The 26,911-nt window shown below is 34.3% G+C and overlaps 1 protein-coding gene across 1 annotated transcript in view; it reads right to left on the bottom strand.

Annotated features, from left to right (window-relative positions):
• nup160 (nucleoporin 160) overlaps positions 1-14,664 on the bottom strand; it is a 32,548-nt gene extending 17,884 nt beyond the window's left edge. Inside the window, exons 1-10 of the mRNA XM_073831690.1 lie at positions 14,571-14,664; positions 13,500-13,608; positions 12,163-12,373; positions 5,172-5,397; positions 4,847-4,922; positions 4,646-4,760; positions 4,315-4,554; positions 4,139-4,236; positions 1,331-1,415; positions 1,180-1,248 (exon numbers count right to left, since the gene is read on the bottom strand). Of these exons, the coding sequence (XP_073687791.1) occupies positions 1,180-1,248; positions 1,331-1,415; positions 4,139-4,236; positions 4,315-4,554; positions 4,646-4,760; positions 4,847-4,922; positions 5,172-5,397; positions 12,163-12,373; positions 13,500-13,608; positions 14,571-14,661 (1,320 nt within the window). The 5' untranslated portion in view covers positions 14,662-14,664. The remainder of the gene's footprint in view (positions 1-1,179; positions 1,249-1,330; positions 1,416-4,138; positions 4,237-4,314; positions 4,555-4,645; positions 4,761-4,846; positions 4,923-5,171; positions 5,398-12,162; positions 12,374-13,499; positions 13,609-14,570) is intronic.
• Positions 14,665-26,911: the final 12,247 nt, after the last annotated feature.

The raw sequence follows: 26,911 nt of genomic DNA, 5'->3' as shown, positions 1-26,911 counted from the left end.
GTTTTAGCCTAAAATATACTAAGCAGTACTCGTCGTAATTGCATTTTTACTAGTTACAATTTAGTATTTAATTTAACTTAATATTTAGTCAATATTAAACAAGGATTAGATCACGCAGTGAAGTAAAAACAGTCGTCAGGCCCTCTGCAGGCCTTTGTTGGTATGTACATTAGCTCTACTGTTTATTATACATTATTAATTTCAACAGTTTTGTGCAATAAAACCATATGATTTCTTGCATTTGATTCTTTATTTAAACTAATTATCAACTCATTGCTATTATATATGTATTTTAAGTCATTTTAAAGTCTATTGTTCACTTACATTTTCAAATGATTTTTTTTCTGTTAGAATTTTTTTATTTAAATTTTTTTTTTTTTTTACAGTTTTAATTTTACCAAATTCTTTTCCATTACTTTTCTGGATTCCATTTGAATGGTTTTATTACATTTTAATAATCAAAAGCATCTCCAATTAATCGATTTAAAAAAAAAAAATCTTAAGTTGTTGATTTTTGCATGGGAAATTAGTCGTTTAGAATAATCAATTAAATTAGTCGATAGATTAATCGATTTAAAAATAGTCATTAGTGGCAGTCCTAAATTTATTACTCAAAAGTTTACAGTATTTTCAATTTCATTTATCTTTGCAAATTCAATGAGGTGGTCACCTTCCTGAAGTGCTGCATTTTTTAGACACAATATACAAACTAAATAACCATCACATGTTAACACTGCTTTGCGAGTCTTTTCAGCCTCCAACACTTACGTGTGCTGCGCTCTCTGACGTGCAATTTTTACATCTGGCTTTTAATAAACGTGAGTTAAACGAGAGTAGAAAGTAATAATACAGTCCTTTTTTAGGGATTCTCTAAACTAAATAAATAAATAAATTCCCAACTATTCACACAGTATCTAGAATGAGGAAATCTAAGTCAGAGGTATTACAACCACGCAGTATTTAAACATAGTACTGTGAAACCAGCATCCCTACTGGTAGGTAAAAAAAAACTATACAATATAAATTAACTTCTTTAATTATTGATCTGTTAAGTATTTGATTTGTCTGATCATAGCTGCAAAGAATACTTATAGAAAATGGCTTTGGGGAAGTTTAACTGAATAATCTATTGTGTCGTAAACCCATAAAGAGTGAATTAAAGTACACTGAGATTTTTACCTGTAAAGCTTTAATGATGGCTGATGCTGTGAAACGTAGAGGTGAAAACAGTACTTCAAGATACATTTCCTGTTAAAAGACAACAGAGTTTTAGGCAACTCAAAATGGCACAAAAACATTGAGCATTCACATTAGAACCGAAGGCCCTTACCCGTGGGTCTTGGTCTTCACCGACGTGAACTTCCTCCTCCGGTGACGGCTGGACAAACACCTGGTTCCACATGCCTGCTGTGTTGCTACATTTTTAAACATAAGCAGCAAATCAGGTAAAAACAGCAAATATTTATCATTAATAGGGCTGGTCCGAATACCATTTTTTGAGCTTCGAAGCTTCGGTAGTAATCAACATCGAATATTTCGAAGCTTCGGTGGGAGGGGCTGAACATATTCTTCTCTCTAATATAGGCAGGAATCTCTGTATGTCTTTCTGTTTGCATTTTTATTATGTCGAGAACAGTTCATCCAAACGATTTTTGCTGTGGACCCAAGTGAGTGCAGTGTTGTATTTTGGTGCAATATGGACACAACACGTTCAGAATTAATAAATTGTAATAGAACATTGCCAGTTGGATGCGGCGCGCCTCACGCAGGCAGAGCTTATGCTTCATGAACAGACACTGCGCTAGTGATACAAAACACACAGGTCTGTTAAGAGCAATACTTTTAATAAGGTAGCCTAACATTTTTTAACAAACAAATCACTCCCAAATCAGAAATTAGCAGCACAGTAATTACTGACACCGTAAAGGGTAGGCTATTTAAATAAAAGAACGAAAAAAGGCGCGGTGTTTATATAAATAAATTATTTATAAATAAATATAAATACATTATATATAACGTTTGTGTATATAAGCCTATATATAAAATACATATATGTATATTATTTTGAAACCCAAAATAAATGAGGCTCAAACATTATTAACAAACGTGTGTTTATTTGAGCACTTCCGTCAGTAAACAATCAGCCTACAAAACGCTAAAATAAATCAAATAAATAAATACATTTAAATATGAAACTAGCCTAAATTAAAATGTTAAATAGGCTATTAAACAAACATTAGTTGCAAAAATTACTAAAACCTTTCCCGGACCTTCTCCAACAGCTCATCAGAATTACGGACCCGAGTCCGACTGGAACCGGTCTTTTTTCTCTTTCTCTTCCCCATTACACAACTGTTGTTTTTAATAGCAAAGTGATTACATTTATTTTCTTTAATTTAGGTTATAAATTTAATTTAGAAATATATTTGGAACACTTTTTATTTGTTAAATTTAAGTTTTTGTTTTTTAAAGTAACGACCAAGTCATCGTGATTTCAATTAAAATCCATAGATTTAAGCACGCTTTGCAGAACATGGAAGTGCCAGCGCTATGCGAAACTTCATTTTTGCTCATAAAGGTAAGACTAATATATCATCCGAAACTGTAAAAAAAATAATTTAAATAATTCAAATCGAAAACAAAACTCTTTCATTAGCTATAGGCCTCATCCATAAATATGCATTTAGGCATTAAAGGCGCGTCCAACGAGCAAATGGCATCAGGATCGTCAACTTCATCTTTGTGTCAAATACTAGTTTATTAATAAATAATTCAAATATCTCCTTACTTTTTCCCCCTGACACATTCATGGTAATTATTTTTGCTGGGGGTTTTGCGGTCAGCTTTAGCCTATTGTGTGCATTTAAACAACGAATATTAAAAAAACGAATATTTAAAAAAAAAAAACGAATATTTGAATCTCACAATTTAAAATCGAATGCCAACCCACCGAACGAATATTCGAATAATCAAATATTCTGGTCCAGCCCTAATCAGTAAAACAATTTATCATTGAAAACACAAATAACAACTTTATTCAACAAATCCTCTCCTCTGCATCACCCTAGCGGCATATGTTCTAAAGATGAACAAAGGTCTTACGGGTTTGTTACAACATAAAGGTGAGTAATTATGACAGAATATTAATATTTAGGGGAACTAACCCTTCAAACCTCTAAGACCTGAGGGCATTTTTGCCTCCCTGAAAGTGTAAATACACAAAAATAATGATGCATAACTCATAGACTGTAGCAAGGAGAGTCAAAAGGTTGGTATCGTTTGATAAAAAACTTTTCGTACTTTCAAAGGGGGAAAAAAAAAATCATTTGGTAATTTTTCTGCTGAGAAACTGCTGGAAAATATGTAAGAAAGATTTGAGTGCTCGAGAGATATTTTTCATCTCTTATTTAACATTGAATATCTCAGGACATAAATAAGATTTGAGGATTTTTTTATGATATTCCCAAGCATGTTAGCTGTATCTGTGTTAAATTTTTTGGTGATAGCATAATTTATCTAAAAGTTACAGTGTTTTGTAACAAAATAGGTCTTTTTGTTTGGCTCTTGACTCTCAGAATGAATTTCAAAAACTGTTGTTTTCTGAGTGTCATAAACAAAAATAATGACTCATAACTCCAAGACCGTAGCAACGACAGTTTCAAGGTAGGTATCGTTTAATAGAATTCTTTTTATATTTGTTAGGGGGAAAATATTTGCATTTGAATATTCTCATGTTGAAAAATATGTGACAAAATTGACAAAAAAACTGTGTGGCCAAGGGAAATTTTTTGTATCATTCTTTTTGACGTTCAATATCCCATGAAAGAAATAAGATAGGAGAATTTTTTTTATTAATTTTGTGGTGATTTGGAACCAAGGTAGTCCTTCTCTTAGCCCTTTGCAGTTTTGAATTTGTTGTTTTGAATTTGAAGTAATGTCTCACTTAAACTTAGTCAAAGCCCCAAACCATTATACTTGTTTTATCTTACTCGATGAGACCTTTCAAATGACATATGAATCCCTGCATTACACAAACAACAAAACAGCAACAACATTACAACATAGGTTACCAGGCTTGTCATATTTTTGTCTAGACTTCCAGAATCATATAATAAATAAATAAACTAAAAATACTCACTGCTCAAAGCTGATGTATTTCACCACAGTCTGGTTGTCATTGTCCAGCCAAACAGCCCAAATATCAGTTGCCGTCAGGACAAAATCCACTAGTGTCTCCTGTTCCACACAAACACATATACTTGTGAGTATACTTCCAACAGTTATCTTATGATCATATGATGTATTGCTCTCCACCTGTGTTGAAAACAGTGTTGAGATGTGATCCAAGCTGTAGCGATTGTTCTCAGTGGCCACCAGCTGCAACACACTGAACTGACTGCTTTTGGGTACTGCAAGGTAGATGGCGAGACACAGGCCGGTGGATGAGGAGAAGAAGAGACGGAGCTTATGAGCCTGTGCTGGAGAAGCCTTCACCTCCCCACGACCCACGGGCAAATACTCCAACATATCGGTCACCAACAGACACATCTGAAGCTAAAAGAGAAATACATCATTGTGAATGGCATACAGTTATAGAAATGAAATTATTTGTATACGCATCGTGCTCCGCAGGAGCCGTACTGACCTTAAACGACCACATACGCAGCTTATGATCTTGACACAGCGCGAATATGAAAGTGTCATCCTCCAGCTGGTGGACAGCCAGACTGATGGCCAGATCGGAAATGCTCTGATCTCCCCTGTGAACGGATGCTCTGTTAAACCAAGTTCTTGGATTGTGTGTGATTCAGTCAACATCTACATTTTAAGCAAAACAAAAAAATACCTGATAGCAGTGGGCATCCATCCAGCCAAACGCTGCATCATTGAACTCTGTTTCAACTCCAAAATTGACACAGTCCCTTTATAACAGAGAGTGGAAGCATGATTTTTTTTAAACACATGTATCTGCAAATTATGTTAAGACTTAAAGGGTTAGTTTAGTCAAATATAAAAATTCTTCTGATCATCTTCGAAATGCAAATGAAGATATTTTTAATATTCTTTCATAATTTTTACAACCTTGCAAAAAAATGTTCACACTTTAAGGACCCACAGACTAACAATGTATATAGACTAAGACAGATAAAGATGACTGTAAAGACACAAACCATCTTGATCATGAGCAGGCAACGTGACTACAGTAATGCCGCCTGACGGCGAGGCGAGAGCAAACAGCGCCTCCCCCTCGTGACTGATCCAGGCGGCCGACGTGGACGGAGCGCTCGCCTGTGTTCCTTGCACAAACGGGAGCACATAACTGTGGGCTGGTTCGTTTAAATTCAGCTTCCCAATGTCTGTGAAAATGGACTGCATCTGGAGTTCAGTGACCAGATCCTATAAAAGAGCAATCTGTTAGGCCATACAGAGATTATACATACAGTATATAATGTCATTATATTTAGCGGTTCGGAATTCATAGAACTTTAGGACATCCGCACTGAAATAACACAGCTGCGAGATGGTGTTTTGTCAAACAGGACTGCAACAATTAATATGTGTGTATGTATGTATGTATATGTATATATGTATATATATATTAGGGTTGGGCGATGTCGACCAATTTGGCATCGTACGATATCTAATGTGAAACATCGCGATCGTCTGCGGGGGGCGGGGGTGAGGGATGGTTGTTGTTAAATAATTTATTCATAACAAATTAATTAATTGTAGCCTACCGTGTCCACCAGTGCTTAATTTGAGCCCGATCCTGTTCTGGAAAATGTCCGATTTTGGATTTTTGCGTTCCGGTATTTGTTTTTAAAGATCCGGCATTAACAAGTGCATTAGATCGTGACAGTGCGTGCGTGCAGACGAGACAAGAGCAAGCGCGGGTTTATATAGATGCATTTGGAGGATGTGTGTTGGTCCTTAACATATTTTCGACCAGTCAGATTTCAGAAATTCAATAACGCTCTCATTGTTTGCTTACTGCTTAACCCACTCTCTCTAAACGCATTTACTGAGCAGCAGAATGTTTAGAGAGAAAGGGTAATATCAGAAATAATACCAAATCAAGCGAAATATTATGTATTAACATTATAAACTCTATAAACATAGCTATAAGTTAGTTACCCTGACTCCAAAACGAATGATTTAAATGTAGAGGTATTTAGAACAGAACAGGAATGAAACAAAATATATAAAGTTAAGAAACTAAAACAAAGCGAAACTAAAAATAGCAGGCGTTGGGCTCACGCACCTCTGTTTTTCGGCACGAACCCAAGTGTTTCCATATTCCCAATGTATTTGAATGATAAAGTGTTATTTATAATGTATACTAGGCTTTGTATTGTACATTCGTATTTCGATGGAAAAAAAGATATACTCTTGTTTTTGTTCCAAGCTCTGTTCATTATGGTAAAACCATGAAAAGGGCATATTTGGTGTAGTTTATTTAATCTAATTTAATTAAAATTATTTAGATTTTTTTCTGCTGTTTCTGTATGCCGCATTTATTAATGTAAACGAACTTTCATGTAATTCGTTAGGAGTTCACTGTAATTTGTATTGTGATCACTAACAACTTCCTTGTTATTATTTCCTCATAATAATAATAATAATAAAATAATAAGTAAAGATGCAGAAATTGAAAGCATGCATTTCATTTGGCTATATAGGGATTAAGTGTGTGTTTTTCGTGAGCGGGTTGCTGCTGCGGCGGGGGCGGGGCGGGGTGGGCGCTGCGGGGGCGGGGCGGAGGATCGCGATGCCGGCTCAGCATCGTGATGGCATCGTCTATCGACCCAACCCTAATATATATATATATATATATATATATATATATATATATATATATGTACACACACACACATACATACATACATACATATATATCAGTAATAAATTAAACAAAACCCTAAATGTACACAGTTTTATTTTATATGAATGTTAACACAGGACAAACATCTATCAAATTCAGGGCTCGACAGTAAGGACTGCCTGATAGACCGGGGCCAGCGTGCAAGACGCTCAGGACAGTAGACAGGATCGTGCAGTAAGTTATAGAGAGCGCTGTGATTATAATAGGCTTTGTAATATTGCAAACTAAGATGAGTGACAACTTTGAATAAATGTTGTGGGAGTTTGTAAATTAGTTAAATAACAGTTAAATAAACAAGAAGTTATTATTAAGTGACTTACATTGTCTGACTATAACACTATGCCTGATTTTGCTCTGTTTCGTCGTCAAAAGTAGTCTGAAACAAGTCACAGCTGAGCCGCTGCGCATCTCCACTCAAACACAGCGGTGTTTCATTTATGAATGAACGTGCGTTTTTAAACGAATCTAGTGAAATGATTCAACTTCCCATTCATTAAGTGTAGGGATGTAACGATATTTCGTGGTACGATATTTCGCGATGCAAAAATGTTACGATATGTATCGTAGAGTGATGACGATACATTTACGATATGACGACAGTCTAATCCTATTGGTTGAGCTGCCGACGTCTCCTTCTCTGCAACAGCGCTGCTTGTGCTTTCATTGCAGAATCAGATGCAGAAATCATTTGAACTGAATATTAATAGAGCAACATGAGTTCGGCTGAAACTGAAATTAAAGATACCCCGTCTTCACGTCCGACAGCATTTTGGTTTTACAGTCACGCGACAGTACGACGGTAGAAAATTTTTTTACAGACAAAACATTATTACAGGCACAGTGCATGTTAAACGTTTCGTGCTTCAGACTCACCCGCTTTTCGAGTCACACATTGGAACAAACATTTCTTAAAGCTCCAAATATGTATTGTAATCGTTTTATGAGCAGCAGCCACGATTTAAGCAGTTACCGCACAGATTTATTAACAACCAAAAGCACATTTCCACTAAGCGCATGTCGGAGTGTTGAAAACATGATAAAGATCATTTAAAATAGGCTATAAGGGAGCTGTATGACCCATAACATACGGAGAAAGGCTATAAATAAAGAAAAAAATCCAGAAAATACGTGTAGTATAGCCTGCGCAGGTAAAAAATACAATTATGTGTAAAATTACTTAGTAAACTGTCTGATATGAAAACTACGCTAGTCATTGTCCCATAAAATGACAAATAGCAAATAACTCATAAAGTAGCCTATTTTCATTACGTTTCATTTATTTTGCTTTTGTAAAGTAAAATGAGACCTTGCTGTTTGCAAAACGGGACCGTTTGAGATCAGCGTCAGCGTGTACCGGATTGAGTCCAAAGAGCAAATACCCGTGCCTGTCACCTGCACTGCACCTGACAGATAAATATTATTCCACCGTTACGTCAGTTATAGCGGTTCCCCCTGTCAAATTTGAATTTGACATCTTGACAATTTTATCACTATCATGTTAAATTAAAAAAAAAAAATCAGTGACAGACAGACCTATTCAGTTGTTAATTTTAATACAGAAGGTTTTTATTAAACCTTAAAATGTGACCTTGTATGTAAAACTAAGAAAGTTATTGAAATTTAAAAAAAAAAAAAAATCTGTTGTTTGATTTTCAGTTTCATGTTTTAATTTTTGTTCAAAATATCGTGATACGTACCATATCGTGACCTAGGCATATCGTTACACCCCTATGTATTAACATTATAAACACTATAAACATAGCTATAAGTTAGTTACCCTGACTCCAAAACGAATCATTTAAATGTAACGGTTTTCAGAACAGAACAGGAATGAAACAAAGTATATAAAGTTAAGAAACCAAAACAAAGCGAAACTAAAAATAGCAGGCGTTGGGCTCACGTACCTCTGTAATTCGGCACAAATCCAAGTGTTTCCATATTCCCAATGCATTTGAATGATAAACTGTTATTTATAATGTATAGGCTTTGTATTGTACGTTTGTATTTTGATGGGAAAAAATATATATATTCTCGTTTTTAGTTCCAAGCTCGGTTCGTTATGGTAAAACCATATAAAAAGGCATATTTGGTGTAGTTTATTTAATCTAATTTAACTAAAATTATTTAGAATTTTTTCAGCTGTTTTTGTATGCCTCATTTATTAATGTAAACAAACTAGTTTGTGTAATTCGTTTGGAGTTCACTGTATTTGTATTGTGATCAACAACTTCCTTGTTATTGTTTCCTCATAATAATAATAATAATAAAATAAGTAAAGATGCGGAAATTGAAAGCATGCATTTCATCTGGCTAGACAGTGTGATTCAGTGTGTGTTTTTCGCGAGCGGGTTGCTGCTGTGGCGGGGCGGGAGCGGAGTATCGCGATCCTGGCTCAGCATCGTGATGTCTATCGGCCATGGACGATGGCATCGTCTATCGACCCAACCCTAGCCCAGACCCAAGCTGACTTTGGTGATGAATTTACTGCCAAAGGGTTTCACCAGCTCAGAGCGATTCAGACTTCTACACTTATTACTTCCTAGATTCAGACATCTCAGCATCTGAACTTTTACATCACTTTAACGAAGTGTATGGACGCGGCTCTCTCCCCTCTAAGGCAGATGGGAGTTTGCATTCTGAATTACCTTGATGACTGGCTCGTTTTAGCCCAGTCAGAGGCCGAGCTGATATGCGACAGGACCCTCGCGGCTTCCTTCAAGATCAAAGCCTCTCGTCCTCTCAAAACGTTTAGAAAAATGCTAAGCCTCATGGCCTTGGCATCACCGATACTGCAATTGGGTCTGCTCCACATGATACCCCTTTCAGTGCTGGCTGAATTCACAAATTCCGTATCAGGGTAAGCCTGGTCTTTGGCAGGGTAGAGGTAGACCTCTGTGCCTCAAAAGACAACTCTCACTGCCCAATTTATTTTTCAAAGAACGAGCATGCATTGGCCCACAATTGCCACAACCTCCTCCAGTATGCTTTTCCCCCGATCACTCTGATCCCTCAGGTAATCAGACAAATCAAGGAACACAAACACAGGGTCCTTCTAGTAGCCCCGCTCTGGAGGAACCAGTTTTGGGATTCAGAGCTGTCCCAGCTGCTGACAGCAGCCCCATAGCCCATTCCCCTGAGGCGGGATGCAGTACGTGTTAAGTATTGAAAGGGAACGTATTTGGTTTCTAACATAATCTCGGTTCCCTGAGATACAGAACGAGTACTGCGTTCCTTGCCGTGCCAAAATGCTGCACAACTTGTTGTCGTCGCTTTAGTTGATTTGACCTTAATTCCTGTGGCAAACAGTGTTGCCAGATCGGGTTGACGATTTCCAGCCCAAAAGCTCACCAAAACCCGCCCACTTCAACAAAAACCAGCCCAAAATAATGAGAATTTTATTGCCATGTCAAGGTTGATAAGGACCATTTTTATCTCTTTAAAAAAAGAATAATGACAAAATAAAATAAATATAAATCAATTTCACAGGAATATGGACCAAAACAGTCTGAAAAATGCGTAAAATGTCCAGAAATCTTTTCAAAGTGTAAATTAACCGATGACTTTAACCCTTGGAAAAACACATGCATCATTTTCAATGTCCACAGTAAAAATATGCTAATTTCTGTGCAAAAAGTGCACAATAAAGTTATGAGAAACAAATGTAATGTAGCTGGCATTCACGTTCATGCACACACCCACGACAGCCAAAAATGCGTTATTCATTGATGTATACTGTATGATAATCGAACAGCAAAAATAAAATAATAAGAACAATTACCAACAATAATGCGCGTACCTTTGTCTTGTGCGTTATCTTCAGACAGAGTACGTATTTCATTTCAGAACGTAATGCAGAACTGTGTCCAAACTGTTGTTTAGTCCAGCAGCCAATGCCAAGTATAGTACCAGAGTAGTCTGGACGGTGTAAAAGATTTCTGATTCATCATTCCCATATTCAGTGTAATTTTTTATTAACTGTTCATTCAATTGTTTTCTTATTTCAGTTACAATTATATTTAGAAGTCTTCTATTCATCTCTCACCACGTGTAATCCACATTGTGAGATCTGAGTCACTTAGACTTTTTATCGTGTAACTTATATTTAGGCCACTTTACCATCGCAATTACTTAAAATGAATAAATGAATAAGCTGCATATTCAAAATCTTGCCCGTTATAGCGCCAAAACCCCATCACTCACAAGTCATCACATCTCACTTACGTAAAAGACGTAAATTGATTGACAGGTCTCTGTTAAACTAAACCAGTAAGGGTTGCGTTAAGCAAAAATGAGTTGATGACTGCACTACACATTATATTACTGTGATACTTTGAGCTCGAAGGTATTAAAATAACATGACTAATGATGAAAGCGAAGAAAAAAAGCAGACGATTGGGCGGCTTTTCATTTTTTAAAGCAGCCCAAATTTTGTCTACCCGCCCAATGCGTTATTCTCCGGTCCAAGCCGATCAAAAGAAGCCCAATTGGGTGGAAACCCACCCAATCTGGCAACACTGGTGGCAAAACACTCGCTTATATAGCCAAATGGCTCCTCCCCTTCTGGCGGGCTTTGTTGTTTTCTGTTCACTGCATGAACCAATGGTCATTATTGTAAAGGCTTCAGTCCTCTGAGAAACAGGAGTTTTTCCCCATAGCGTCATAGTACACTTTTTTTTAAGACTAAGATTGTTACAAAAGATTTCTATTTTGAATCAATGTTGTACTTTTTATTCATTAAAAATCCTGAAAAAAAAGTATCAGTTTCTAAAAAACCACTGTACCACTAAAAGATGATACTTCTTAAATTAAAATTGATGTGTTAGGCTTGAATCAAGTTAAATTTAATAATAAACTGGATTATACATTAGTATTTTATTTAAATTTAAGCAGTAAAGACCTATTCAAAAAAAAAAAAACATCTGGCTTTTGTCATGCCTTTTTTAATGCATTTTATCACATGCTTATTTATGGGTTGTCTGTTAACTGATTTTAACCAGTTAATCATGCCAGGTAATCTATTAAATGATTTGGTAGTTGCTTCACAATGCACAGCTGCACTGCAAAAGTACTGGTTGTCCAGAACTTGCTGATACCCTAGTGATTAATTACTGTATCCACATAAACTTAGAAACAAAAATACTTCTACAGCTTTTATTAATCTTGGTTAATGTTAATAAAACATTAACTAATGCATTATTAAAATCAAAAGTTGCAGAACAAACATTTTAATTTAGTAGCATTCAGGAACCACCTATGAAAGCAAAGATCCAGGCACTTACACTGCGGTACATGCGACTGGGGTGCGGCAGCACCAGGCGATGTACTGACTGGCTGGTGACCATCAAAATAATGACGTTGTTAAGGGTCTCTTGTATACAAACTCCTCCGGGCAGCAAGAGGCAGTTTGGGATACGCAGGCGAACAGCATTATTCAGGAGATTAGTGTCCAGCGACTGCTCAACAAACTGAACTGTGTCACCCGAGGTGGACCTAGAAAATAAGAGACATGCTAAAGTGAATGAAAGTCAAACAAACCTAATTCTCACAACAGAGAAAGTCAGTGATTTTGGGAATGTATAAAATGTGTTTAAAGTATAATTGATTTCATATTGATAAATTTACACCAAGTTATTTAGAACACCATTATGTTAGAAAAACATTACTTCAAGGGTAGAAAACATGCATATTGTATAAGATTAAAATTGTTACTGCTGTGATTATGAAGTGTACATTACAGCACTCCATTTAAATAACTTCCAGTGATATCAAACACAATTTCAATTGCAATTTGAATAAGTTTGTTACTGCCAAAACTTCCAAATGTGTGCTTAGGAGCATGAAAAATGAAACTTAGAAAACCAATTTTAGCCGAATTGGTACTGGGTAGTCTGGAAAAATCTCAAAACCATTTTATGTTTTGCTGTATTGTTGGTAACAATATATTGGATCCATGTATTATATCTTAAAGGGAGAGCAGCAATAAATACCTGCTATGTCATTAATATTAATCAAACAACAAAACACAACTTCAACAAAAATTAATATATATTTTAGACAGTGAACATTATGCAGTGCTTGTAACGTTATAGGTTTACGCTCGTAAATTGTTTATTTGTTCTTATTTTATTACTGCTGCTAGTTTTTGTTGTGATATCAAAGAAGTACCTAAAAGTGTACTTTAAATAATAATTGTTCTTTAATAGAACACGTTTAACATTTCAGTAAGTTTTAACAGTAAGTTACAACTGTTTTAAAAAAGAAGCTGAAAAGTATTCAAGCATATTACATAATTTAAGATGCTTAAGCAAAATTTGTTTTTATATTTTGCTTCGGTTTATACATGTTATTATTAATGTAACTTTTTAATGTATTTTCTTGGTTTAAATTGCAATTAGATTCACTGATCAGTGTATTTTGTGGTGTCTTTTTTTATTATCGTTTGTGTTTAGTCTTGTTTATGGATGCATTGTTAATTTTTGTTTTGTTTCATGTTATGATGTTGTGATTGTAATACAATGTATTTTGGGACCCCCTCGAAAACGAGATGATACATATCAATGGGTTAATCCTAATAAATAAAATCAAATGTAAATTTAAATGAGCAATAAGCTCTCACCAGTGAATGAATCTGTTGCTGGTGACTGAGAGGAGTTTCCCGCTGTCCTCATATGAGAATCCACCAGCGCTGTCTGCATACTTCACACCGCCTGAGTGAAGCCCAACACCTGCCAGACGCAAAAACACAGACTTCAAACAACATGCGGAATATCCAACATAACCAAAAAACATTATGGAAATGTATTTACAAAATCCATAATTTATAGGGCATCCAAATGTAGAGCACCCAATGTTTTCCACCTTTTGAATGCCAAAACCTAGCTGGACAGAATGGCACCCCACTATTTCTTGGTCATTTTTATCACTATAATTCCCTTACTTCTATGTGCGTCTTATTTTATAGCTTTAATGAATTCACTATATTCCTAAAAAAATGCGGAAAAGTCATAATATAGAGTCAATTTTGCATTGAATGTGCTGCATTATGCTCGAAAACAAAGCCCGCTATTGACCAAGTTATTTGAAACAATCATACTGCTTTTAGACGTTTCTTTTTTTTAATATTGATATTATAATAATGCAGCAGTGTTTTTTTTCATCATATTTGTTCAACAAGAGGCATTTAACTCAATTCGTATTAGTTTCGAAAACGTGCAGGCGATTTATGAAATCAATGAATAATGTAGATGAAAATACAGCACAAATCTGCCATAAACATTTGCAATGAGAACTTTATGAAAACCTATATTCTGTCCTTGCCCGTGTTTTCGATCATTTTTATCACTATAATTCTTTTACTTCTGTGCGTGTCTTATTTTATAGCTTTAATGAATTCACTACACTAAAAAAACTGTCATTATACTGTACTACTGTATATTGTGCTACCAACACATTGTGACTTTTGTTTTGCCCTTTAGGGGAACATAACAAAAAGCCGGAAAGAAAATGGAAACAAAAATAATATTAATTTCCGAAAACAGTAACAGATATCTGTATGATTGTATACAGTCTGCCGCCTCGAGACACACGCGCTGCAGCTGCCAACACTAAAGTCACCGTTTATTACCTTTATTAGCCTATCTGACTGAAAACGCCGTTTCTAAAACACTTTAGGATTAAAAGTCGTTACCCAGATTCAGCGTGATCTGTCTGAATCGTAAAACAGACTCTCTTTCAAATCCGCAGATCTCTATGTAACTCCTTTCTAGCACACCCGCCATCTTCCCGCGTTGCACATTGGGACTGAGCTCCGCGCTTCCGGCTTTCAAATACTTAAAGGACCAGTAAACTATCTCTGTATAAATATACATTTAATTTAAAATAAGATAAAGAGAGAGAGCAAAAACGTTTTCAGATTATATATTTTTCTTAATAATCATTTTAAAGATGTGCTGGAGGAGTAATAATGACAAAATCTCACACATTAGTATTTTTTTATTTTATTTAATAACAACTAAACATTGGAAATCTTTTTATATCAGCATTATAGTGTGCTGCAGTGCTACGTAATTTTGTAGGCAAACCGGGACGTTAGTATGGAAGGCTTTTTCTGGCTATTTTAAATAAATACATTTAATTCTAAAAATGAAAATGAAAAACAGACTATTTTATTATTATTATTATTATCATTATTATTATTATTATTATTATTATTATTAAAGAATAACAATTGGACATTACAAAAATATTGAAATAGAAATCCAAATACACAAAATACAAGCTTAATCTGTATGCAGTAATACAGTATGTAATAAGAGGGGGGAAAAATTAAAAATCAACTAATACCATAAAGAAAAATAAATAAATAAATAAATAAATAAAAACTAAAATAAAACCTAGAAACAACTAAACAATAATTCAAATTGCCTTCCTTTTCCCTTACATATATAAATGTTATATTGGGGAGCATAACCTGAAAAAAATGTCTCCATGAAATGCAACAACATGTCATTCTTTTTGTTATTAATTAGCATTAAAGACTTTTTCAAAACTTCCATTTCTGATAAAAATAAAGTACATTTTGGTATGCATTTAGCAAATTTCTGTTTATGAATATAATATTTGCCTTGCAAAATGTAAAAGTTAACAACGTACTCAATCATTTTACTTTTTATGAGAATACTATATGAGAATTTTACTATATGAGAATAAGTACAGATAACTTAAAGAAAGCATATAATTAACATTTCTTTGCAGAAACAGAAAGGCGCTAACATCAGACCAAAAACTAAGAGACAATTCACAATTATGAAACAAAAGACACAAGTCTTCCTCATGTGTGTTACAGAAACTGCAGGTATTATCAATGTCCATGAATTTAGAAAGAGCTACTTTACATGGGTAAATTTTGTGTAGTATTTTGAAATGCACCTCTTTAACTTTATTCAAAATACAACATTTGTAAGGATTTGACCTGGTTGTTTTCCAATTAATATCAGCAATTTTTGCATTCCAAAAGAATTTGCCTCTAGTGGAGATTTTATGTTTTGATTGCAAAATATTTTGTCTTATATTTTTATTATTACAAGAGGAAGAAAATATTTCGATACCATCAATTTTTAATTCTGGAAATATCTTTTCATTGCTTCCAAAAGAGAGCTGATTATTTACTAATTGTATCAACCACTTGTTGAAATTCATTCTTTAAAGGGGCTAGGAAAGTTTTGAATATGCATGAAGTCTTCATAAGACAAAATGTTTACACTTTTATAAAACATATCCATAACAAAATAAATATTCCTTTCAAAACCACCTGTGCAATAATAATGATTTATTTCTAGAAGTAATGAGACAGTTATTCCATAAAATCATTTTGTGTGGAGAAAAATTGTGATGGAAACAAATTTTCCAAGCCAATAATACTTGCTGGTGAAATTTAGATAACTTAATTGGTAACTTTCCTGAAGGAAAGTTACATCTAAGAAGAAAGGATAACGCTCCGAGTTTTTGAAAGATATATAGGATAAAGACCCACATTGAATTATTATTTTTTTACACAATATCTTAGCCAATTAAGTTTAAAAGTATTGTTGATGTCAAAAAAATCTATCATCTCTAAGCCTTCAACTCTTTTGCCTGAAACAATGTCCTTTTTTAACTGGTAAGGTTTATTTTTCCATATAAAATCTAATCTGTATAAAGGATTTATTGATAACTTTGGAAATTTCATCACTAACATACATAGAAAGAGCAGGGTAAACAAATCTAGAAAGGCCCTCTGCTTTGGACAGTAATACTCTCCCAAAAATGGTAAGATCCCTTTGTAGCCAATTATTCAAAATATGTTTAGTTTTCTTAATTTTTGACATAAAATTCAGCTGTTCACGAACAATTTTATTTTTAGAAATACAAATTCCAAGATATTTAACAGAGTCTTTTACTGGTATATTTTCAATAGATAAGTCTAAAGAATTGTGTATGAATAAAATTTCACATTTATGAAGATTAAGCTTTAGGCCAGAAGATTTAGTAAATTTGGAAATACAATCCAGTGCTGTTTTTACTTGATTTTTATCTTTCAAAAATAATGCCGTGTCACCTGCCAATTGAGAAATTTTGACTTCTCTATAAAATATTTTTAATCCCAAAATGCTTTGATTGTTTAAAATTTGAATAGAGAGAAGTTCAGCAACTATTAAAAACAAAAAGGGGAAATCGGACAACCTTGGCGTACCCCACGATGGATTCCAAATCTTTTAGAGGTTCCCGTATTCAAAATAATAGAGCTATTAATATCCTTGTAAAACATTTCTATAGTATCAATGAAATTGTTCCAAAACCCAAAAACTTTCAGAGAATGAGGTAAGAAGCCATGTTCAATTGTTTCGAAGGCTTTACAAAATCTAAAAACAAAATAAGTGCTCCTGAGTCTATCTGGTCAGAATAGTCTAACACAGTGGTTCTCAACCTTTTTTTGCAGTGGGCCGCACTATGTCCAAGTTCAAGTCTCGTGGGCCGCATATTATTTAATGACGTCATCAATGCTCACTAACCATATATTAGAGAGTATAATTCTACTTACAATTAATGGGACACCTAATGTTGTGGGGAGCCGACTAATTTGGTGAAATTTGGCTCAAAAGAAAATTGCAGAAAATGTGCGTTCACAAATGTATGTGGATCCAAATATGGAAAGCACTTTTGAACTTAATCTGAGGTTTTGTTCAGAGATGTTTCGCCACATTTCTGCAACTGAGAATGACACATCTTTTTTCTCCTTGTAACGGGTGAAATTGTTGTGGCTCCTTTAAGAGCAGAGTTCCGTTCTGTGCACAGTATGCAGCTATATGCCATGAGTACCGCATGTGTGCGGGTGCGATGGTTTTACTTTTAATTTCTGTTGCTCATTTAAGTTGTCTTCTTTTAATAAGTAACGCCGTTGCCAGGAGAATAAAGCTCAAGATGGAATGCGACCCAAGTGCGGTTTGGTTAATTTTCCTGCTGCAACGTGAGTTAGGCGAGCTATCCCTTCACCCTGACTCGGCGCGTTACATCCTCTAATAACAAATTTGTCCGTTTTGATCGTTAATTGATGACTGTTTTAAATCTGTCAGAGCGCGCGCTTGTGTGTGGGTTAATTGTGTAATCGCATCAGTTCATAGTTGCGTCAGTTCTGCGCATATATGAAAACATGATCACCAAAATGATTTTGTGACAAAAAATATTGTTCAAAGTTTGTTTAATACATTTATTTGTTTAATACATTTTAAAAAATGAATTGTAAAACCATTTATTATTATTTTATTTATTTTTTATTTATTTATTTTTTTACGTGGTCAGCATCGCGGGCCGCATTTGCATTTGTGACGGGCCGCATGCGGCCCGCGGGCCGCGGGTTGAGAACCACTGGTCTAACAGGTCAAAAACAAGACGGATATTGTTCCTAATATGTCTATTTTTCATAAAGCCTGTTTGAGATTCATTAATAATTTGATCTAGTCCTGATTTTACCCTTCTAGCATATACTAATGCAATCAATTTGTAATCTGTATTCAAGAGAGTGATCGGTCTCCAGTTATCAATTTCCAAGGATGAAAACCAGACTCACAATGTCATTATAAAAAGCTGTATGCAAAATATGTGACAAAATTGAAAATGAAATGATTTTTCACTGTTACAATGCATTTTCCCTGACCATTTGAAAATTAAAATGCAGTTGCTCTTTTATTTTCGTTTTCGTTTTCAAAGTCAACTTGTATGCAAATTCTATGTTAATCAGGGGGCGGGGCTTATTGCTCGAGCGACGGACAGAGGCCCATTCCCACCACAGGTAAGTAAAAAATATTCAAACTAAGCATATTTTGAATAATTGGCTACAAAGGGATCTTACTATTTAGAGCCTCTCTAAATTTGTTTACCCCGCTCCTTCCATGTATGTTAATGATGAAATTTCCAAAGATATCAATAAATTCTTCTTAGATTTTATATGGAAAAATAAACCTTACCAGTTAAAAAAGGACATTATATCAGGCAAAAGAGTAGAAGGTGGCTTAGAGATGATAGATTTTTTTTTTAACAATACTTTTAAACTTAATTGGTTAAGAAATTGTCTAAAAAAAATGATAATTCCATGTGGTTCTTTATCCCACAACATATCTTTAAAAATATTGGAGGGTTATCCTTCTTTCTTAGATGTAACTTTCTTCCAGGAAAGTTACCTATTAAGTTATCTAAATTTCACCAGTAAGTATTATTGGCTTGGAAAATTTGTTTTCTTCACAACTTTTCTCCGCACAAAATGCTATTTCAAATGGGTTGAGACAACTAATAAGTAATCACCTCTCTTTTGGAAGCAACAAAAGGATATTTCTAGAATTAAAAGTTAATGGTATCGAAATATTTTGTTCCTCTTGTAATAATAAAAAAAATTAGACAAATTTTGCAATCAAAACATAAAATCTCCACTAGAGGCAAATTCTTTTGGAATGCAAAAATGTCTAATATTAATTGGAAAAAGACCAGGTCAAATCCTTACAAATGTTGTATTTTGAATAAAGTTAAAGAGGTGCATTTCAAAATACTTCACACAATTTACCCATGTAAAGTAGCTCTTTCTAAACTCATGGACATTGACAATACTTCTGTAACACATGTGGAAGACAAATTGTGATTCGTCTCTTAGTTTTTGATCTGATGTTAGTGCCTTTCTATTTCTGCAAAGAAATGTTTATTATATGCTATCTTTAAAAGATGTTATTTGCACTTATTCACGCAAAAGTAAAATGATTATGTCATTAACTTTTACATTTTGCAAGTTAAATATTATATACAATCATTATATTCATAAACAATAATTTGCTAAATTTTTACCAGAAATGGAAGCTTTGAAAAAGTCTCTAATGCAAATTAATAACAAAGCGAATGATGAATTGTTACATTTCATGGATGATGTTTTTTTTCTGGTGCAACATTTAAATATGTCTTAAGGAATGTTTTATTTATTTATTTATTTAATTTTATTCATATTTATTTAAAATTGGCAGAAAATGTCTTCCATACATTAGTGTCTGACTCTCATTCAATAGCATGGACAAATCTTAGATTTAATTGATTAGTATTGTTACATTCTATTTATACAAAAAACATTTTTTTATTAGATCTTTTTGCTTTTGGTCATTACTTTAAACAATACGAACCCTCCATTTTTATTTCTTCTGGTCATGCAAATGATGGTTTTACTTTTACATATAAGCAAAGACACCTTTAAAGGCATCATTATTAGGGACAGAGAAAAGAAAAGGTATTAGCTTGCTGATGATAGAGTGTCTTAATATCCTTTCTGAAGCTTTAGCCTTACCTCTAATTCAACCTCTAGTTTTCCACTAAAAGACAATGGCATTCCTTGGCATCAAACTGAATTTGAATGTATTTCAGTTAGGGAGGAAGTAACTTATCTAGGTATTATTATCTGTAAAAATCAGTCAGACAGGGTGCAATCAAATTTCCAACTCCTAATGCTGAAAAAAAATAATAATAATAATTGATACGTGTCTCATGAGGGATTTGTCACTCAAAGATTCTTTTGTCCAAAACTGAGAGACTTGTTTAGTCTATCCTGATTGCAATTTTTTTTCCTAAAACAAATGAAATTTTTTTAATTTCATATGTAAAAACATGTGAATGTGCTTGATTTTGTTACTTCTAATACAATTTTAGTTGAACTGGATTAAACATTTTATTATACATAAATTATTGAAAAAGTTGGTAGCATATGTGACTTTGAGGTTAATAAAGTTCCCTTTCAGTTATCAGGTTTTCATAGACAGGCTCTTTTATGTTGGTTTCTTATATACCGTACAAACATAATTATTCCTCCCACAAACAGCTATAAAATGTTAAATATAAAAATAAATCGATTTTGAGTTAAAATTATATTCTAACATTTTCACAATTGATAAACAGTGAAGGATATTTAATAACATCTACTGAATTTTTATTACACTTTACAATAAGGTTCATTGGTTGACATGAACTAAGAATGAACAATACTTATACAGCATTTTTAGTTAATGTTAATTTCAGCATACTAAATGCATTATTAAAACAATAAATGCATTGTCCACTGTTTGTTAGTTAATACATTAGCTAATGATGACAAATGCATCTTATTGTAAAGTGTTACAATGCCAGCAGGTTTTCTGAGACTTTTGCAAAGCACCAGTGAATCTTTATTAAATGGTGTTGATATTAAAAAGACACAGCAGGCAAAAACGCTTTTTCAAGGTTGCTTTTTGGTTTTTCATGAAGTGTTTTTTCAGACTAGTGAAAAGGAAACACCCAAAAGACACTGTTAAGTGTTTCTTTTATAGCACTTTATCTATTTGTGTCAATAGATTTCAATTATAATGCATATTTTTAAAGGCCGTTTTCTCAAAATGAGTTTTTTCTCCTAGACTGAGCCATAAATCTCCACTTCAGCAGCACTTACACACACCAAACTTGACATTTTTATTCCTGTCTATATCCTGCTGGTTTTTACTGAGGGATTTGTTCATATATAATTTGCTTGATTTTATACATTTTATTGATTTTTGTCTGTTCTGTCATTATTTTGTTCCTTTAAATGTTTAGAAATTAAATCAAATAGTAATCAGTTGTTAAACAAGACAAAAAAAAAAAAAAAACAGAAGCATGTTCTTTATTTATTTGTCTAACTTGCCTACAAGACAACCTGATGAGTCTAATCATTTAACTTTGCACAGTAATGTGATTTTTATTATTCAAAATTGCATGAGAATTAAAATGATCTATAATATATGTTTTTTGTTTCTATTGCATTTCACTCCTTTCTCTAACCAATCCTGAAGTTCCTATAGCATCGCACCTACACTTTTAAAGGTTCTTCACAGCAATGCCATAGAAGAACCATTTTTGGTTCCACAAAGAATAATTCAGTCAAAGTTTCTTTAAAGAACCATCTTTTCTTAGGTTTATATAATCTGAAGAACCTTCAGAACCTTTTCTGAAACAGAAAGCTTCTTCAAATGTTAAAGGTTCTTTAAAGAACAATCTCTTTCTTACCTTTTTCTAATCTGAAGAACCTTCTTTCGCCACAAAGAACCTTTTCTGAAACAGAAAGCTTCTTCGATTGTTAAAGGTTCTTTATGGAACCATTCAGACCAAAAAGGTTCTTCTATGGCATCGTGAAGCACCTTTATTTTTAAGAGTGTATTTACATATTGTTTCTTGGTGTGTCTTTTTATCTTACACCTTTAACCCTACAAAAGCATTAACCATGACTGCTGGTTGAAGTTCTTTTACCAACATCCAATCTTTTGAAGTGTTTATGTGTCTGACTTGGATGTGCCACCACAGAGATTTACCATGCTTGCCTTCTTTACTTCCTCCACCACAACAGAGTAGAAGGACAGGTGTGATCAGACACAATGCCAAGTGAGTTGAAATCGAAAGGGAATGTCTCTGGTTATGCAGCTTTGGTTTCCTGAGATAAAGATTTGAAGGATCAGAAAAGCCTGGAAAGTCCATGACATTAAAATTATGTTTTCAGTCAAAAATTTGAGATAAATAAAATGTTCAATGATTTTTACTGACACTGAACCATAGAATAATAAAAAAATTAATACTGCTTTGCAAAACAAAATACCACCGTCAATTATTCCTTATGTTGTATAACATTTTTAGTAGAGAGCAGTGGTGACTTTCTGTGTGCAAATGAGAAAGTGCTTTCCATAGATATTCCATAGTGATTTCAGAATAAATAAACATATTACCTGAGGTGCTTGGCCAGTTTTCTGTTTCTATTGCTATGAAAAACTGAAATAATTTAAGTTGGAACTGTAATGCATTAATTCAAAGACGTTTGTATGATGCTTTTCAAACCTTCTGCTTTTGTGTTCCACAGAAGAATGACAATCATACGAGCAATGGAGTAAATGTTAACTATTTTAACTATTCCTTTAAGATATTCTAAACGCAACATATCATTGTCCTCACTAACTTCCACTTGGGCAACAATAAAAAAAGCCTGCTCGTTTATAAAACAATTTAAAAACCATTAGGCATTTTGGCAGCACTTACACTCTTAAAAATAAAGGTGCTTCACAATGCCATAGAAGAACCTTTTATATCTAACGGTTCCATAAAGAACCTTTCTGTTTCACAGAAGGTTCTTTGTGGCAAGTAAATGTTCTTCAGATTATAAAAAGGTAAGAAAGAGATGGTTTGAAAAAATGATTCTTTGTGGAACCAAAACTCTTCTATGGCATCGCTGTGAAGTACCTTTTGAAACACCTTTATTTTTAAGAGTGTACCAGTAAATGGTAAGAAACTAATAATTATCCATCGCATTCTTTGTGCAGGAGTTTTAAAACTCTCTTTTTTACTGTAATGTCTCTGATTAACATAAAAACCTAAGTTATGAAACATGCTGTCTGTTTCTCGAACATATAAGATCATACTTTCATGGCTTCAAGATTAAACAAGATAAAAAAGGTTTGTCAAGACAAGCTTTGAAAGTTTGAAAAAGATTTCCAAGTTTTAGAAGTTTTAAGTTTGAGGGTTTTCAGTCTGAAATAGTTTAAAGTAGTTTTACAAGCTTAATTTTGATAGATAGAGACAGCTAGATAGATAGCATGTTGCTAGCATGAATGGAAGCAGACAGACTGGCTAAACCGACCGTCTGCTAGCCGCCTCACGTCACAGAAATCAGTTAATTCTCAGCACATAGAGACCCTTTCACCTAGATATCACACTATAGAGACTGTGTCTGTCCCCCGAGCTAGAAAATACAAAAAACGCCTGAACCAAATCAAGACTAACAATTTAATTGATGTTCAACAAATAAAAAATATATATAATACAGAAACAATTGATAAAGCTTGGCCTATTGAATATCAGGTCCTTTTCTACGAAAGCACTTTTTGTAAATGATATGATCACTGATCATAAGCTAGATGTGCTCTGTTTGACAGAAACCTGGCTAAAACCAGACGATTACATTATTTTAAACGAGTCCACCCCCCAAGATTACTGTTATAAACATGAACCGCGTCTGAAAGGTAAAGGGGGAGGTGTTTCTACTGTTTATAGCAATATTCTCAATGTCTCTCAGAGAACGGGCTTCAAATATAACTCGTTTGAAGTTATGGTGCTTCATATAGCATTATCCAGAGAAACAAGTGCTAATGATAAATCCGCCGTGACGTTTGTACTGGCTACTGTATACAGGCCACCAAGGCACCATACAGACTTTATTAAGGAATTTGCTGATTTTCTATCCGAGTTAGTGTTGGCCGCAGATAAAGTCTTAATAGTGGGTGATTTTAACATCCATGTTGATAATGAAAAAGATGCATTAGGAACAGCATTTATAGATATTTTGAACTCTATCGGGGTTAAACAACATGTGTCAGGTCCTACTCATTGCCGAAATCATACTCTAGATTTAATACTGTCACATGGAATTGATGTTAATGGCGTTGAAATTCTGCAGCAAAGCGATGATATCTCAGATCATTATCTAGTCTCTTGTATACTCCAGATAGCTAAAACTGTAAATTCAACTCCTTGCTACAAGTACAGTAGAACCATCACTTCTACTACAAAAGACTGCTTTGTAAGTAATCTTCCTGAATTATCTGAATTCCTCAGCATATCCAATAGCTCAGTAAAACTTGATGATGTAATAGAAACTATGGAATCTCTCTTTTCTAGCACTTTAGATACAGTTGCTCCAGTGCGCTTAAAAAAAGATTAAGAAAAACAGTGTAACACCGTGGTATAACGATCACACTCGCGCCCTAAAGAGAAAAGCACGAAAAATGGAATGCAGCTGGAGGAAAACAAAACTAGAGGTTTTTCGTACTGCTTGGTGTGAATGCAACTTATCTTATAGAAAAGCATTAAAAACTGCCAGATCGGATTACTTTTCGTCTCTCTTAGAAGAAAACAAACATAACCCTAGGTATTTGTTCAATACTGTGGTTAAATTAATGAAAAATATAGCAGCAACAGGTTTAGACATTTCCCAACAGCACAGCAGTGATGACTTTATGAAGTACTTTACCTCCAAGATAGACACTATTAGAGATAAAATTGTAACCATACAGCCGCCCGCTACAGTATTGCATCAGATAATGCGTTGTAGATCTCCTGAGGAACAATTCCACTCATTCTCTATTATAGGAGAGGAAGAATTGTATAAAATTGTTAAATCATCTAAACCCACAACATGTATGTTAGACCCTATTCCATCTAAGCTACTAAAGGAGGTACTTCCAGAAGTCATAGATCCTCTTCTGAATATTATTAATTCGTCACTATCATTAGGATATGTCCCCAAAACCTTCAAACTGGCTGTTATTAAGCCACTCATTAAAAAAACACAACTTGACCCCAATGAATTAATTAACTACAGACCAATTTCGAATCTCCCTTTTCTGTCAAAAATACTAGAAAAGGTAGTATCCTCACAATTATGCTCCTTCTTAGAGAAAAATGGTATCTGTGAGGATTTCCAGTCAGGTTTTAGACCATATCATAGTACTGAGACTGCTCTTATTAGATTTACAAATGACCTGCTCTTGTCAACCGATCGTGATTGTATCTCTCTATTAGTGCTACTGGATCTTAGTGCTGCATTTGATACTATTGACCACAACATTCTTTTAAATAGACTTGAAAATTATGTAGGCATTAATGGTAGTGCACTGGCTTGGTTCGAATCGTACTTATCTGACCGTCATCAGTTTGTGGCAATAAATGAAGAGGTATCATTTAGATCGCAAGTGCAGTATGGAGTACCTCAAGGCTCAGTACTATAGGGCCATTACTTTTTACGCTTTACATGTTAACCTTGGGAGATATCATCAGGAAACATGGTGTTAACTTTCATTGTTATGCTGATGAAACTCAGCTCTATATTTCTTCACGGCCCGGCGAAACATACCAATTTGAAAAACTAACAGAATGCATAGCTGATATTAAAAACTGGATGGCGAATAACTTCTTACTGTTAAATTCTGAAAAAACAGAGGTGTTAATTATTGGACCTAAAACCTCGACAAGTAATGACCTAAAACACAGTCTAATACTAGATGGCTGCTCTGTAAATTCGTCATCATCAGTTAGGAACCTAGGCGTCCTATTCGATAGCAATCTCTCCTTTGAAAGCCACATTTCTAGCATTTGCAAAACTGCATTTTTCCATCTTAAAAATATATCGAAATTACGACCTATGCTATCAATGTCAAATGCTGAAACATTAATTCATGTGTTCATGACCTCAAGGATAGATTATTGTAATGCTTTATTGGGTGGTTGTTCTGCACGCTTAATAAACAAACTCCAGCTGGTCCAAAATGCAGCAGCTAGAGTTCTTACTAGAACCAGAAAGTATGACCATATTAGCCCGGTTCTGTCAACACTGCACTGGCTCCCTATTAAACATTGTATAGATTTTAAAATCTTGCTAATTACTTATAAAGCCCTCAATGGTTTAGCTCCTCAGTACTTGAGCGAGCTTCTATCGCATTATAGTCCCTCGCGTCCGCTGCATTCTCTGGCAATTTGATAATATCTAGAATATCAAAATCAACTGCAGGCGGCAGATCATTTTCTTATCTTGCGGCTAAACTCTGGAACAATCTAGCTAACACTGTTCGGGAGGCAGACACACTCTGTCAGTTTAAATCTAGATTAAAGACACATCTCTTTAACCTGGCTTACACATAAAACATTAACACATTCCTATAATTCAAATCCGTTAAAGGATTGTTAGGCTGCATTAATTAGGTCAACCGGAACCGAAAACACCTCCCATAACACCTGATGCACTCGTTGCATCGTAAAAAGAATGGCATCTACGCTAATATTAGTCTGTTTCATTCTTATTCCGAGGTCACCGTAGCCACCAGACCCAGCCTGTATCCGGATCAGATGGTCACTGCAGTCCCCCGGATCCAGTCCGTACCCAGCTTAGATCATGGATCACCACCTGGAGATGACTTCAAT

The sequence above is a fragment of the Garra rufa genome, chromosome 25 (genome assembly GCF_049309525.1).
Source record: "Garra rufa chromosome 25, GarRuf1.0, whole genome shotgun sequence".
Classification (NCBI taxonomy): domain Eukaryota; kingdom Metazoa; phylum Chordata; class Actinopteri; order Cypriniformes; family Cyprinidae; genus Garra; species Garra rufa.
The sequence above is the reverse complement of the archived record's forward strand: the minus strand, read 5'-3'. Positions and strand labels throughout refer to the sequence as shown.